The sequence below is a fragment of the Rattus rattus genome, chromosome 1 (genome assembly GCF_011064425.1).
Source record: "Rattus rattus isolate New Zealand chromosome 1, Rrattus_CSIRO_v1, whole genome shotgun sequence".
NCBI lineage: Eukaryota > Metazoa > Chordata > Mammalia > Rodentia > Muridae > Rattus > Rattus rattus.
In genome coordinates, this window is record NC_046154.1 from 187,884,253 (window position 1) to 187,897,318 (window position 13,066).

Genomic DNA, 13,066 nt, shown 5'->3' on the forward strand with positions numbered 1-13,066 from the left:
AAGGAAGGATGGGCGGGAGAGAAGTTTGAAGGAAGAGGAGGAGACTAAGGGAGAGAGGAAGAGACAGGAGGGAGAGAGGGGAGAAGCCATGGCAGGACAAGATGGCAGGTGATGTTAAGATTCTGCTCTGTGTATTTACAGGTTGTTATTAATGTTCCTAAGGGATGGATAGTACCAGGCTTTGTATGTTTAAGTGGGCAATTATATCTTACCAATTGGGTCAAAGATTATTGTGTTGTGTGTTCTTTTATGTGAGGGTTTGAGTGTAGGAAAGTGCGCGGCTGGGATGTGTTTCCGCCAAGATATCTAGCAGATATCTTGGGACACCGAGGTGTAGACCCAGTGGGGTAAAAGGCACCGTTACTCTTTATTATTTTTATATTTATACAACAACAGGTCCAGGCCTGAAAAGTACAGAAGAGAGAGCGTACCAATCATGTAAGAGCTGACGAAGAGTGAAGAGCGGCCCCAGCTCACTGTTCCCCCTCCCGCTCCCGCTCCCAACAACTGGGTCAAGGACAGCAAAGATGGAATACAGATTTTAGTAAGCAAGGACTCAGGAGTATGGGAGGGGAGGTGTTGGCCATGCGGAGGTTAAGGAGCGGTCCAGTCATTGAGCTGATTAAAGCATATTAAAATAAGTGTGTGTGTGTGTGTGTGTGTGTGTGTGTGTGTGTGTGTGTGTGTGTGTGTGTGTGTGTGTCTTTACAGGAACTCAGAACACTGGAGCAGGTAGTGGGGAACGCTCAGCTGTAGCAGTGTAGTGATTAAAGTCATGGTAATCAGTTACCACAACAGAGAGGAGAGAAGGGGAGAGGGAGAGAAGGAAAGAGGAAGGAGAGGGAGAGGGGCAGAGGGAAGGAGACAGAGGGAGAGACAGAGAAGCTGTGAAGAATAATTACAATGGTTTGTCTACTCTAAATTTTTTTTATTGAGATGGTGCTTCACTATGTAGCCCTTGCTCAACTTGAACTCAGAAATATTCCTGCCTCTAAAGTTCTATGATTAGAGGCGAGAGCCATTACATCCAACTCACACTAGCATCTTATAGCTGGTGTGCTTATTCCAAACCCCTGTTAATGCTCAATTATTTAAAGATTCACTTTAAAACAGATATTTTTAATTTTATTGTATGGGCGTGAGTGTTTTGCTCTTATGTATGTTTGTGTATCACATGTGTGCCTGATACCCATGGAGGTCAGAAGAGGGTGTCAGATCTCCAGGGACTGGAGTGATAAATAGATCGTTGTGAGGAGCATTTTTTGTAGGCACTGGGAATCAAACCCAGGTCTTATGCAAGGACAAGTGACGCTATCCATCTCTCCAGATTTCTTAAAGATTCTTAAAAATATGATGATTTGATTCCTCCTTTAACCTTTACTTTATGCTGATCAATTTACAGTTGCTTGTCACTAGCAAAGATTGATTACTTAAAACACCAATACAATTAAGGTTAATGCCATTTATATTCTGCTCTGTATGTTTTTCTCTGGAGACCATTTTCCAACTAATATGTAGGTTTTCACACTGTTTTATGCCTTGATTTAACATGTACCTTCACTTTGCATAATAAAACATTACAACAATATTATTAGATATTATTATACTAATGGTATTCACTACAAGTATTAAAACATAAAAAGGTATAAAGAAGTAAATGACATCACTGTTTCTAACCTGATTATTCCCGTTATTATATGATCTTACCATTTGCTGTATTTACAATTGAGAAAACCATTGAAGATATCACTCAAGGAACCCACATGGTGAAGATTATCCAGAATTATGACAACAGGGAGCTCTACCCCATTATTGTCTGCACTGCACTGCTCAGCCAGGTTGGCAAGATACTGCTGCAGTTCCTTAAAGACACAGAACATACCAGTCAGAGATGAGGCTCCAGCTCATGTAAGCAAATCACATTTTGAGAAAGAGCATACGGTGTCCTTCATTTGGGTTTTTCGTTAAAATTCATAAGAAGATTTTTAAATTTGCACAAATTTAAAATGGAGAGGCTCACATTTTAAAGAAAAGAGGGGCAGGAAAGCATGCAGGCTATTTCCACAGGCTATCTCAAACTGAGAGCATGGGTACCTTCCTTCCTCCTCAGAAGGAAAGCCAGATGAGGTCTAGATAGGAACCCTCACGGTCAGCTATAAGATGTCTTATTGTTTTTGATATTATGATGAAGTAGATTTTTTTTACCAAAGCTATTTCAATTCAAGAATAAAGCCAAAACGACACTTTTTTAAGGTTCTTAATATACTCCCAACATTTTGACTTGAATTATTCAGATGAGTTGAATCTAACAACATAGTCTCAGTACTCAGATAAACAGCAGATATTTATTTATAGCTTGCAGGTGACTGCTGCAATTTTAAACACAGACAGCATTTCCTTTATTTCACGGGACCATTTAGCATCAGCACATGCCATGTCTTGAGCGTCCTTTCATTTCACAGGCATTATTCTTCACTAATAACTTTGAACCTAGACAGGATAACCAGTTCTCTGATTGACGGTTCTTGCAGATGGGTAGGTCAGGGGCAAAATTAGGTTTCTTAGCATTATCCTAATCAGTAGGAACATTTCCATATGATTTGCATATTTATAATGCCACTTTCAATTTGTAAATCTTGCTCAGGGTTAAAACAATTCCAGGATCCCAATTTCTGTCAGTCAGGTAAACACATGCACCACGCATGCTCGATGCTTCCTCTCTGCATCCATGAAGTTAGGTTAGAAAACTAACAGCCGAGTGGTGGAGCAAAGCAAGGGAGCAGCAGAGGCCCTCAGCGACCTCCATTCAGGTTTTCTGATGAGTTTATAGGGAGATGACCAGTGACATGAATTGGGAATAATAAGTATAACTCCAGCTGCTGAGTTTGAAGTTATTCACTGTTTCAACATATCTTTATCATGTGCCAGATGCAGTGGGACTGGGAATTCAGAGACCCAGTTTCCTTGTCCCATGAACCTCCAGTAGATTAGCAGACAACCAAGTCAACAAGAACATCACAATACCATCCAGAAAGTAAAACTCAGGAGACGGCACACTGAGAGTTAAAGGAAGCCTGTCATAGGTTTAAACAGCAGACTATGAGGAGGAAAAAATGGTCAAAATATGAAGGACAAAAGTAAAAGTTAGAAAGTACAGCTGCAAGATATATAAGGATCTTGTTACAGTGGGACCAAGTGCAGGGTCATGATATGTGAAATGGAAGGGAAAGAAAAAAATAGACACTGGATTCATGACCACAGAAGAGAAATGTATCACATTGAAAAGTGTGGACCATAAAACCTTTGTTTGCTAGTCTGTTGTTAGTAGGAAAGAGCAATTATTTTGTCATTAGAAGTATATGTTGATAATACATAATATTTTATCTCATCATAATCATTATATGTATTATTTATGTATATGTTCTATATAAATACATATATAATATACATATATGCATGTATTTTGTATATACTCATCAGATGTATATATAATTATATAACATGTATATAATATATATAATGTGTATATACAATTATATTATATATAGTATATAATTATATTATAATATTGTTATAATGTAACATATAATATATTATAATACATAATGTATAATAATAAAAGCATTCAAGATGGTTATTATCTGCAAAGAGTTATATAAATATAATTAAGCATAAAGTGACATTATATTCACATATTTCATTTTTACAACATGTAAAGATGACCCACAACTTCTGGGAAAGATTTTCAAGGAGCAGAAGTACTTGCCACTATAACTGTACTTTTTTTAATGGTTAGGAAATATTTCGATGTTTGAAAAAGGGAGAAGAGCTCTTTACCTAGAAAGGCAGGAATGAGTACAGATATAGAAGAATACAGTATCTACAAAGTAAAGTGCAAAGAGTGAGCTTTGTGAAAGAGAAATGCAGGCAAATAACCTAAAGGGAAGTTCACAATCTGAAATGGGAGGCGAGATAATGCAACATCTCCGGTTGACCTCATAGGCATGTAATGCTCATGGGAAGGAAGTGAGTTAGAACAGGGATTTTTGTGGCACAGAAAGCTGATGAGCCAAGAGAACACAGAGATTGTTGAAGCCAAGGGACATTGTCATGCTAAACAGTAAACGTGTGACAGAAAGCAGCAGAAACCACTGGAGAATTATAATTGAGTCAGATTTTAATTATGAAGAGAGTTTCTATTTCCCACGATGGGAATGGATAGCATAAAGGAGGACTCTTAGGGGGGCTGTGAGGCAGGCAGTGAGAAACAGTTGTGGGAGTTTAGTAGAGCAGGTATATGGTTGCCGTAGAAATGGAGGGAAGAGCATGGTCCACTGATGCCTTTCAGAGCCACATCTGCCATTTCTATAGATAATCTGATCTGATGAAGTGGAACACATCTGTAGGTTGAAAGACTCTCCAGCTGGGGAGGATGGCATGGTCAATGATACTCAGTTCCTGTCTACCCTCCCAGTCAACACATGGAAGCCACTAGCATTATCCAAAGTGGGGCAGGGGAGGGAGGGAAGAAGGGAGTGGGAGAGGGAGGGGGGAGAGAGGGAGAGAGACAGAGAGACAGAGACAGAGAGACACACAGAGAGACAGAGAGAGGGAGAGAGAGACAGAGACAGACAGAGACACAGAGAGAGGGAGAGAGTGGGGAGGGAGAGGGAGAGGGAGAGGGAGAGATGACAGAATACTGAGAATATTTTTATTTACAGTAGGTAAATAAGTCTGGCAAGCAGTAGAACAGACCAAGGAAGATCTTACCAGCAAAGTAGGAAGGAAAGAAGAAATTAGAATTATGAAAGCAATAATTGATAAAAATAAAAATGTAATATTGACATACCCTATGCAAGGAAGCAAGAGAATTCAGACCAGCGTGCAGCACAAATAGAGATTTTTCAGGCCCCTGGAAAGTACTTTGTGACTCTCAGTCCAGTTTATGGGATGCAAATCTTAGGTGGATGGACGGATGAGCTTGCACTAAGCTTTTGCCATCCTTATCAAGGTAGGTAAGAGAGAGCAGAGCCTGGTGCCAGACAGACCTGGCAATGAGATGACTCCACATCTAGACCAGGACACCGTGGGCAGCACTACCATTACACGGAGACTGAATCCTTGTTTTCTTGGCTCCTGACTCGAGACACATGACAAATGAATCTGCCAAGGCCAGCTTTCTGATCTATTCCTACCTAACCTTCCAAGTGGCTTCAGCTGGCCACATACTCTTTTCTAAATCCATTTCCATCCTTCTGGGTCTGTTATATCAAATGTCACAAAGTGTAATTGTTTGTGTGCTCGGCTCTCAATCACAATATTCCAGCTGGCAGCTTGAGGGAGGGCTTGCAATGTGGGAAGAGGAACAGAATGTAAAATGAAGAGGTAGGGAAACCACGAGGAAACACTTTCCTTTTTCCCTTTGATGGATTATTGTTTGATATTGTTTTTTTTCTGAGGAAGTGATTTCTGGCCACATCTCTGCTTTGTAATGACATAGCACAAAACCAAGCAGCAATTATAGGGCTCTATGTTTTTATATAGCAAAGACTTACTGTTTTATACCTCCTTAGCATTTTCTTTTGGAAAGATCTACATTCCTCATTGCTACCAATAGCCCAATCTTATGTTGACATTCCTTCTTTATTTACCTCACCCTCCCACTTTAAACTTTTCTCCCAACAACTCCCTAAATGACTGTTATTTGCTTTAAACTTTAAAATAATAAGCCACATTCTCTTGCCCTACTTCTGCAAGCAGCCTGAGTGACAACTCATTCATACATAACAAACTAAGGGAGAAAAATCAACATCTTTCATTCGTATTTTGTGTTTTCCAGATTACTGCTCTATTACTTATTCAAGAGTTTCTTCCCATCACTGCTTCCCAGTGTCATGTTCTATTTAAATATTCCTGAAAATCCTACCCCTGATCATGTAGCTGTAAGAAAATATGAACCAATCTAATAACAATATCTTTGCTCTTCTGAAAGCAAAAAGGTATTAAAATAGGTAAGTAGAAACAATGTAATGACCATTATTAAGAATTTCTCCAAGTATTATTTAAAAATAAATGAAACTGGAAAGATTGTACTTAAATAAATAGGTCTTTCAAAAGAGAGACATTTTTGTTAGAGGAATTGACCAACTACACATTCCATTGTACAAACTGCATCCTATTTAATTTTAGAGTTGGTAAATTTGATCCCAGCCATGCGCAACATACTCCTCCACTTCATCAGAATGCTTTCATCTCCTGAATCCTTTCTCCTTCTTTTCTAACTGTGTTTCCCCCTTTGTTTTATTTTTCAAAAAACAAAGAACTTGTGTAGAGTTCTGGCATGTCAACATTGAAGAGGAAAAGCCAAAGAGAACATAGGGTGTGCCCTAGAGACCTCAGAGTTCTTTCATCTTTGGGCTGGAAAGGAAAGTACAGCAGTGACTAAAAGGCTTTCATGTGAAGATATAAAGAAAGAGGATCACAGGAGACATTAAACATGCAGATGGGAACAAATGAGCAACCGTCTCCTTCTACTGCAGCTCAGCGAAGACTCAGGATTTCCCCCTCAGTTTCTATGTCATTCTTCAGGGCAGATGACAAAAAGTGAGGCGACCACAATTTGCACAATACTTAATTCCAAGTAAATATTCAGAATTGAAAGGATGCATGTGTTTGAGTTTGAGACACCCCACTGCACTGTATGTATATTACTGTTTGGGAATGATTTTGAACCAAGGTTTATGTGTGTCGTAGGAGAGAGGGTATGTACTTGTGCACAAAAATCTTCATTGGGAACAAAGGGTTATAATTAATAATTAATAAGTATGTGTGCTACCTTTGATAGATGTATAATATAACATAACAAGAGAAGACAAAAGAAACACAAAAGAACCCACAAATATTTATCTTTGAGTTCTTACCACAGCCCTACAATTTCCTTCATTTAAAGTTTAGAGATCAAAATAAAGGTCTAAAGGAATTCAGTAATAGTTCCTAATCCCCTCAATACTTAGTGATCCCTCCCCCACTGAGATGGGTCTGTTCATTTAGTTCCACCACTTGGTTTATTTGAAGAATCCATTGGTGTTGGGAGTAACAGTACTTTTGAAAATGTGCAAATCTCAAATACTATGTTCTGGGTCTCCTCAGAGGCTTTGCTGTTGTGCACTTACTTGCTAATTAGCAGGCTTCAAGGAGCTGACTCTTATCTAGTGTCTACCAATATCATCAATTGATTCATTAAATCAGGTGTTGATACTAGAGACTCAAAGGGAGGGTCTGATGGAAGAGTGTCCTTGAGACACCTTTAAAGGGCATCCCTATTATTCACAAAACTTCCCTTATTTCTCTCTGATCTCTGGTTACCAGGATACATACATCTCCACCTCACCTCGTCCTCTGGGTTCCATGATGTTCTATGTTGCCAGGTTCAGCAATGGGCCCTGAAGACCACAAACTGAGCTCTCAGACAGTGAGGGAAAGAATAAATCTTTCCTCCCTCTAAGTTTACCACAGCTCTTTTATTACAGTGACAATAATTGACCAACGCGTGAAAAGGCTTATAGAGTTGACGTCATCCAAATAGGGCATTTTGAAAACTGTGGCATGACCCTCTCTCACTAGGTTATGTAATGGTTATGACAGATGCACTTTCCCAAGAGCACTCATGTAGTAGTAGCTGAGATTTTAATACACAGAACTGGTAAAACCAGTGTACCATTATGAGCATGTTAGCCACCACCTGGCTCCTATTCTAGCACTCTTTACTTTAGTAAACATAGGAGAAAATGCTGGTGAGCCTCACATGACGATGTAAGAACAGAATGGTTGGATTGGTGTAGCTTACTCAAACTGTGGTCTACTGCAACTTTCTTCACTTTCCCAAACTTTCCAAGCAGAATTTCTCTAGAGACATGATATAAGCAATTTGTTTCTGCTTTGCCAGATTCTGTGCATTATAGCTATTCCCAAATCAACCTGATTCCTGCAGTGTCCCAGTTAATTTATGTCCGTTTATTGATGCTTAAACCAATACAGCCTGGCTCAGCCTGTGAAGTCATTTAACTCTCTTGTTTCCATAGCGCCGCAGATACCAGCTGCCCTTTGTGTCTAACCCTTTGTACAAGTACATCTAAGGGAAATCAGCAACAGAGGTTCTGACGTCTCATTCTACATAATCCCACTGCCTTTCCAAGTACATGGCAAATGACTGTTCGCAAAACCAGCTTTTATATGCACATTAGTTAAAGCAGAGTTTGTCCATCTACTAGATTATAATTTTAGTGGACAACATCGATGGTCATTGTTTTCTTGTGTGCAATGCAGGTTGCCCATAAGTTTAAACCCTGGTGGCTTACCTTACTTGACTTGTGGTCCACATTGAAAGTAGCGATTGCATCCTCTGTCTTTTTCCTCCCAGATTTGGTTATTACATATTCAGCAAGTTTGTTTGCTAAATAGGTCTTTCCGGTACCACTTGGTCCTGAGAGTATAATTCTGTGGTGCTCCATCAGCAAATTAAAGTACCTTTGGGTAATGGGTTTAGGGATCAGCGTATCAAAAACAAAACTGTCCAAACTATTTTCCTCTACCCCTGAAGGGAGAAACAAAGGGAGTAATAGGCATTATTGTTTCAGGGAAATAACTGAAATATATTATTAAGCCAAAATAAAGCCTCGTTAGGCATAGAAGTGTGCCCTTACAAAGTAATTTTGTAGCTATTTCTAACTCACATGCATTGGGTATCATTAGAAAAGAGGCCATATTGATTAGAAGGTACAGTGAAAATCTAAGCTGTTTCCTTCACTGCCATCTGCATAATTCTATTACTGCTTAGAGAACAAAAGATATAAATTTAATTTTGTTAAAATAATCATTTATTTATTAAAAATAATTTGTCTTACAGCTATATTTACAGTGTTTCATTTGAAAGGGAGAGATGTAACATTCTATAGAAGCAAGATGGGGAAATAGCTGTGAGTAGTGAACCAGGCTTAGTAAAAGGCAATATGAGTTCAAGGCCAGGAGAGATGACGTGCTGAAACCCAGTTTCAAAAAGCCAGAACTAAAGAGGATAATCCTTGCCTTCCTCCCCATGTGTATTAGCTTCTGTCAGTCATAAAAGCTGTATAACCCTTTATGCTTTGGAAAAAATACAAATTACAGTATTTGGTAAAGGATTAAGAAGAGAGCAACATTGTTTTTTCTTACTAACCCAATTACTTTCATCATAAAACCAACTATTGACTAATCCCTCTATTATCCCACAGTTTATGTAGGCACCTTCTCATTCTTTTTTTTAAAAACTGGATATATTTCTTTATTTACATTTCTAATGTTATTCCCTTTCCCCGTTTCCTGTTCATAAGCTCCCTACCCCCTTCTCCTCTCCCATAAGGGTGTTCCCCCCATCCAACCCCCCTTACCACCCCCCAACATTCCCCTGCACTGGGGGTCCAACCTTGGAAGGACCAAGGGCTATACATTCAAACAAGGAACTAGAGAGGTAGGCCTACAGCAGATGTTATATTAGCTATAACCAGTCACAAGAGCAGAACCCAGGAAGCAGCATGCATTATGCCTGGCTCTTGGCTTTCATTCTCCACCCCAACGTGGATGTTTACCGAATACACATATTCTATCTCCAAAACATACTGATGAACAACATATTAGTCCAGGAAACACAATAATTTCCTTTGAAAGCTCTTCTTATAAAGATGAGGTAGAAAAAACAATCTAGAAGCTTAAATCCCCCAAGTTACCCTTCTTGTACAAGTGTTGGTGTCTCTTCAGAACTTTATTTACAGGAGTAAAAACATTAATTTATTGGAATTTTAATGGTTTTAATAGGAATTTATATATCAAGACAAACCAATAAATCTGGTTTATACCAAAATTATGATGGAGGTCAATACAATGTTTAATTTATACAGACATTAATAAACTGTAAGTACAAATAAAAAGGAGAGATCTGGGTAAAGGTTATGATTTTCATTTTACCTTTCAGGTTCACAGTGATGATATTATTATCTCCAACCAGGTATCCACAAGGTAGCAGTTCAGGCACTTCTAGGTTATGAGATCTAATTAAATCTCCTACACAGTAGCTGGCAATACAGTCAGAGCTCAGACCAAGACTAGAGGATGTATCAATTCGGAACACATATTCCTAAAACAGTCCACACCAAAGGGGGAAAAGGTCAAAACAGAACTTCAACTCATCCGCAACAAATATCAATTCCTGACGTGAAAATGCTCACTGCTTGTGAAGAATTTTGAGTCACAATTTTCTCTATGGCCATGTCACCATGAATGCACGTGATTTCCTCTCATCTCAGAAGCTAATTGCAGTTAGGCCTTTTCATTACTTAGAGGGAAGACAAACCTGGGATACCCAGTGCTGTGGGCTTTCTGGGTGGTGAGGTGGCTCCATGGTGAAGAACAATTGCTACTTTTCCAGAAGACCTGGGTTCAACTCCCAGCACCCCGATGACAGTTCACAACCATCTTTAACTCAAAGGTCCAAGGGATCTGATGTCATTTTTGGCCATAGACCTTAGGCATGCATATGGTGGACAGACTTACATGTGGACCACTCGGACACATAAAACAAATACATTTTAAAAAATTAAATAAAATGGTGGACTATACAAGACTTGTTGTATTAAACAGTACTGGAAATAAATCTTTCCATATGGAGATGGGGTGGGAAGAATCAGATGCATCTAAGCTATGAAACATAAGTACAGCATCAAAAGGGGAAAAATTAAAATTGCTATCAAGCTACTTTAAAAAACTTACCTTAAAGAGACGCCTAATGACACCATCTAAGACATCCCATTTAGTTTTTCCACTCACACCAATCGATCCTATCAAATATGCCTGAGACTTCTGGTCCTTAAGGAGAACAAAACAAAGATAATACCCAATAGTTTTATTACTTTATTACTATACTTCCTAATTAAATATGTCAATATGGTTACTGTTTAAGGCGGTATGTTGTGGCTTATATAAAATAAAATTTAACCCAATGAGTTTGACAACGAAGAAATAAAGGCTAGAACAACAACAAGAAAGAAAAAGGCTTAGATGACTTGGTAGGCAAAAGGAAGCTGGTGCATAAGCTGTTCAGGAGAAAGAGAAGGTGGCAGCCATCAGACCGAATTGCTTTTCCTAGTGATGTACTTGACACACTCCTCCTCTGAGAACCCATGGAGAAGGAAGATATAGAAGACAATGGATCTTGTCCAACAAATCTAGAACTCTGTCTTATGACTTTATGCTTTTTGTCTTCTTTATCTTTGATAAACCAAACACACAATGTTTTCATTTTTAACTGAAATTAAAAAAAAACTAATACATCATTAACAATGAAGTTACCCATGCTCTTATGGGTACCATATTTACCTATTTTAAAACAGGTATGATTTTGATTTTGTTAGAAAATTTCTAGGAGCCCAAAAGAGGACTTATAGGACTCATTATGAGGTGTACTTTAATATGATGGTCTCATATATAAATTATTTATAGGGTGGATTATTGAGGGCTTTTTCCCTAGGAATATGGGAAATTCAAAATCTTGCTAGCTGCAATTAAGTTGTAATATTCTTTATTTTTTTTAGTGAGGTTGTAATAATTATACCGTATAATACTTATGATACCAGTGGGTAGACTTAGTTAACACATTACAATCCTAGTTTAAAAGTCTAGTGGCCATTAAAATGTAGTAAAATAATAATTGAGCCAAGCGTTTAGAATGCATGGGTTCTACAACATGTAACATCTACCACCTCATTAAGAAATATTATCAGAAGTAAATCACTCAGCTGACTTTAACCCTCATTTTCTTTATCTATAATAAATACAGGAAGTATAAATTGTCATCCCTTTTTTACAGAGATATAATATGAGTTAAAAGTCATTCTGTATAGAAAAAGTTTGCAAATATTTAGCTAAGCGGTTTTGATATAATTCATTTTAGTACTATTAGGGGCTGAATATGTTCTCTCAATTCATTTGTTGACGTCCTCATCTCCAGGGTAATGAAACAGAGCAACCCATTCTTTTGGAGACATTTAGTGAGGACATCAAAGCAGTACAATCTCTCTCCTCCTATCCAAGACCCCAGGAAAGGCACCATACATTCAGCCGAGAAGATGACTATCACAGTGCCTATACCAGCATCCAAAATGGCTAGAAGCTTGGCCTTGAACTTGCCGGCCTCTGGAACTTGTAGAAAATAACCTTTTAAAGCCATCTCTACCAAGACACTTTATCGTGGCTGTCCTTGCATATCCAGAAAACTCTCATGGGTTGTACTGGGAAAAGATGCTGAAACTTTCTCTATGCTGTGTTTACAGGGCAGTGAAAATGGGTGCGGGCACACTGCTCTCTGACAGCCGCTTTTCAACTGGAAATCATTTAGGTTCCACTGAGACCCCTAGACACAAATGCCCACTTATAAAAATCAGGCACAAGTCTGCAGCTCAGGCAGAAGATTAGGATGCTGGGTTTTGATTGACATTTTCAGAAGCAGTGTTTCCCTTTTAAAACTCAAGGACATTAATTATTTTTAATCTTTGAATTTTTAATGTTTGACTAAAAATACAAATATGTATTCTGGGCTACTAAGTAACAATTCATTTAAAAAGTTCTTTGAGTCTTAGGACACAGAGTCAAATAACATTAATTTGAAGATAAAATCTGAGTACAGAGGATAGATAGTTTTCTGATCAGGTAGGACTAGGCTTTAAAAGGACATGGACGAATGTCACTGATGGACTTTGCTCGACTGATTTCAGTAGACTGCTTCTCTGGCACATCTTAACTACTATATTCATTATCTTATGGTCTCTTGTCTGTACGGTGATCACACAGCAGCTTTTGTGCCCTGTGCATGGAGATGTCATTTATTTGTCATCTCTACCTTTTCGTCGTACATAACACATTCAGCTGGCACCAAGGCAGACAGAATAGGATATCAGAAAGAACAAACCCTCAGACATGTAACACAATTAAATCAATAAGAGCTCTCCTCCTTGACCTACAGAGAATAAGATCATATAGA

At 38.5% G+C, this 13,066-nt stretch overlaps 1 protein-coding gene across 1 annotated transcript in view; it reads right to left on the reverse strand.

The window, feature by feature from the left end:
• Nav3 (neuron navigator 3) overlaps nucleotides 1-13,066 on the reverse strand; it is a 528,911-nt gene that overhangs the window by 12,811 nt on the left and 503,034 nt on the right. Inside the window, exons 30-33 of the mRNA XM_032912252.1 lie at nucleotides 10,801-10,896; nucleotides 10,000-10,168; nucleotides 8,358-8,593; nucleotides 1,708-1,862 (exon numbers count right to left, since the gene is read on the reverse strand). Of these exons, the coding sequence (XP_032768143.1) occupies nucleotides 1,708-1,862; nucleotides 8,358-8,593; nucleotides 10,000-10,168; nucleotides 10,801-10,896 (656 nt within the window). The remainder of the gene's footprint in view (nucleotides 1-1,707; nucleotides 1,863-8,357; nucleotides 8,594-9,999; nucleotides 10,169-10,800; nucleotides 10,897-13,066) is intronic.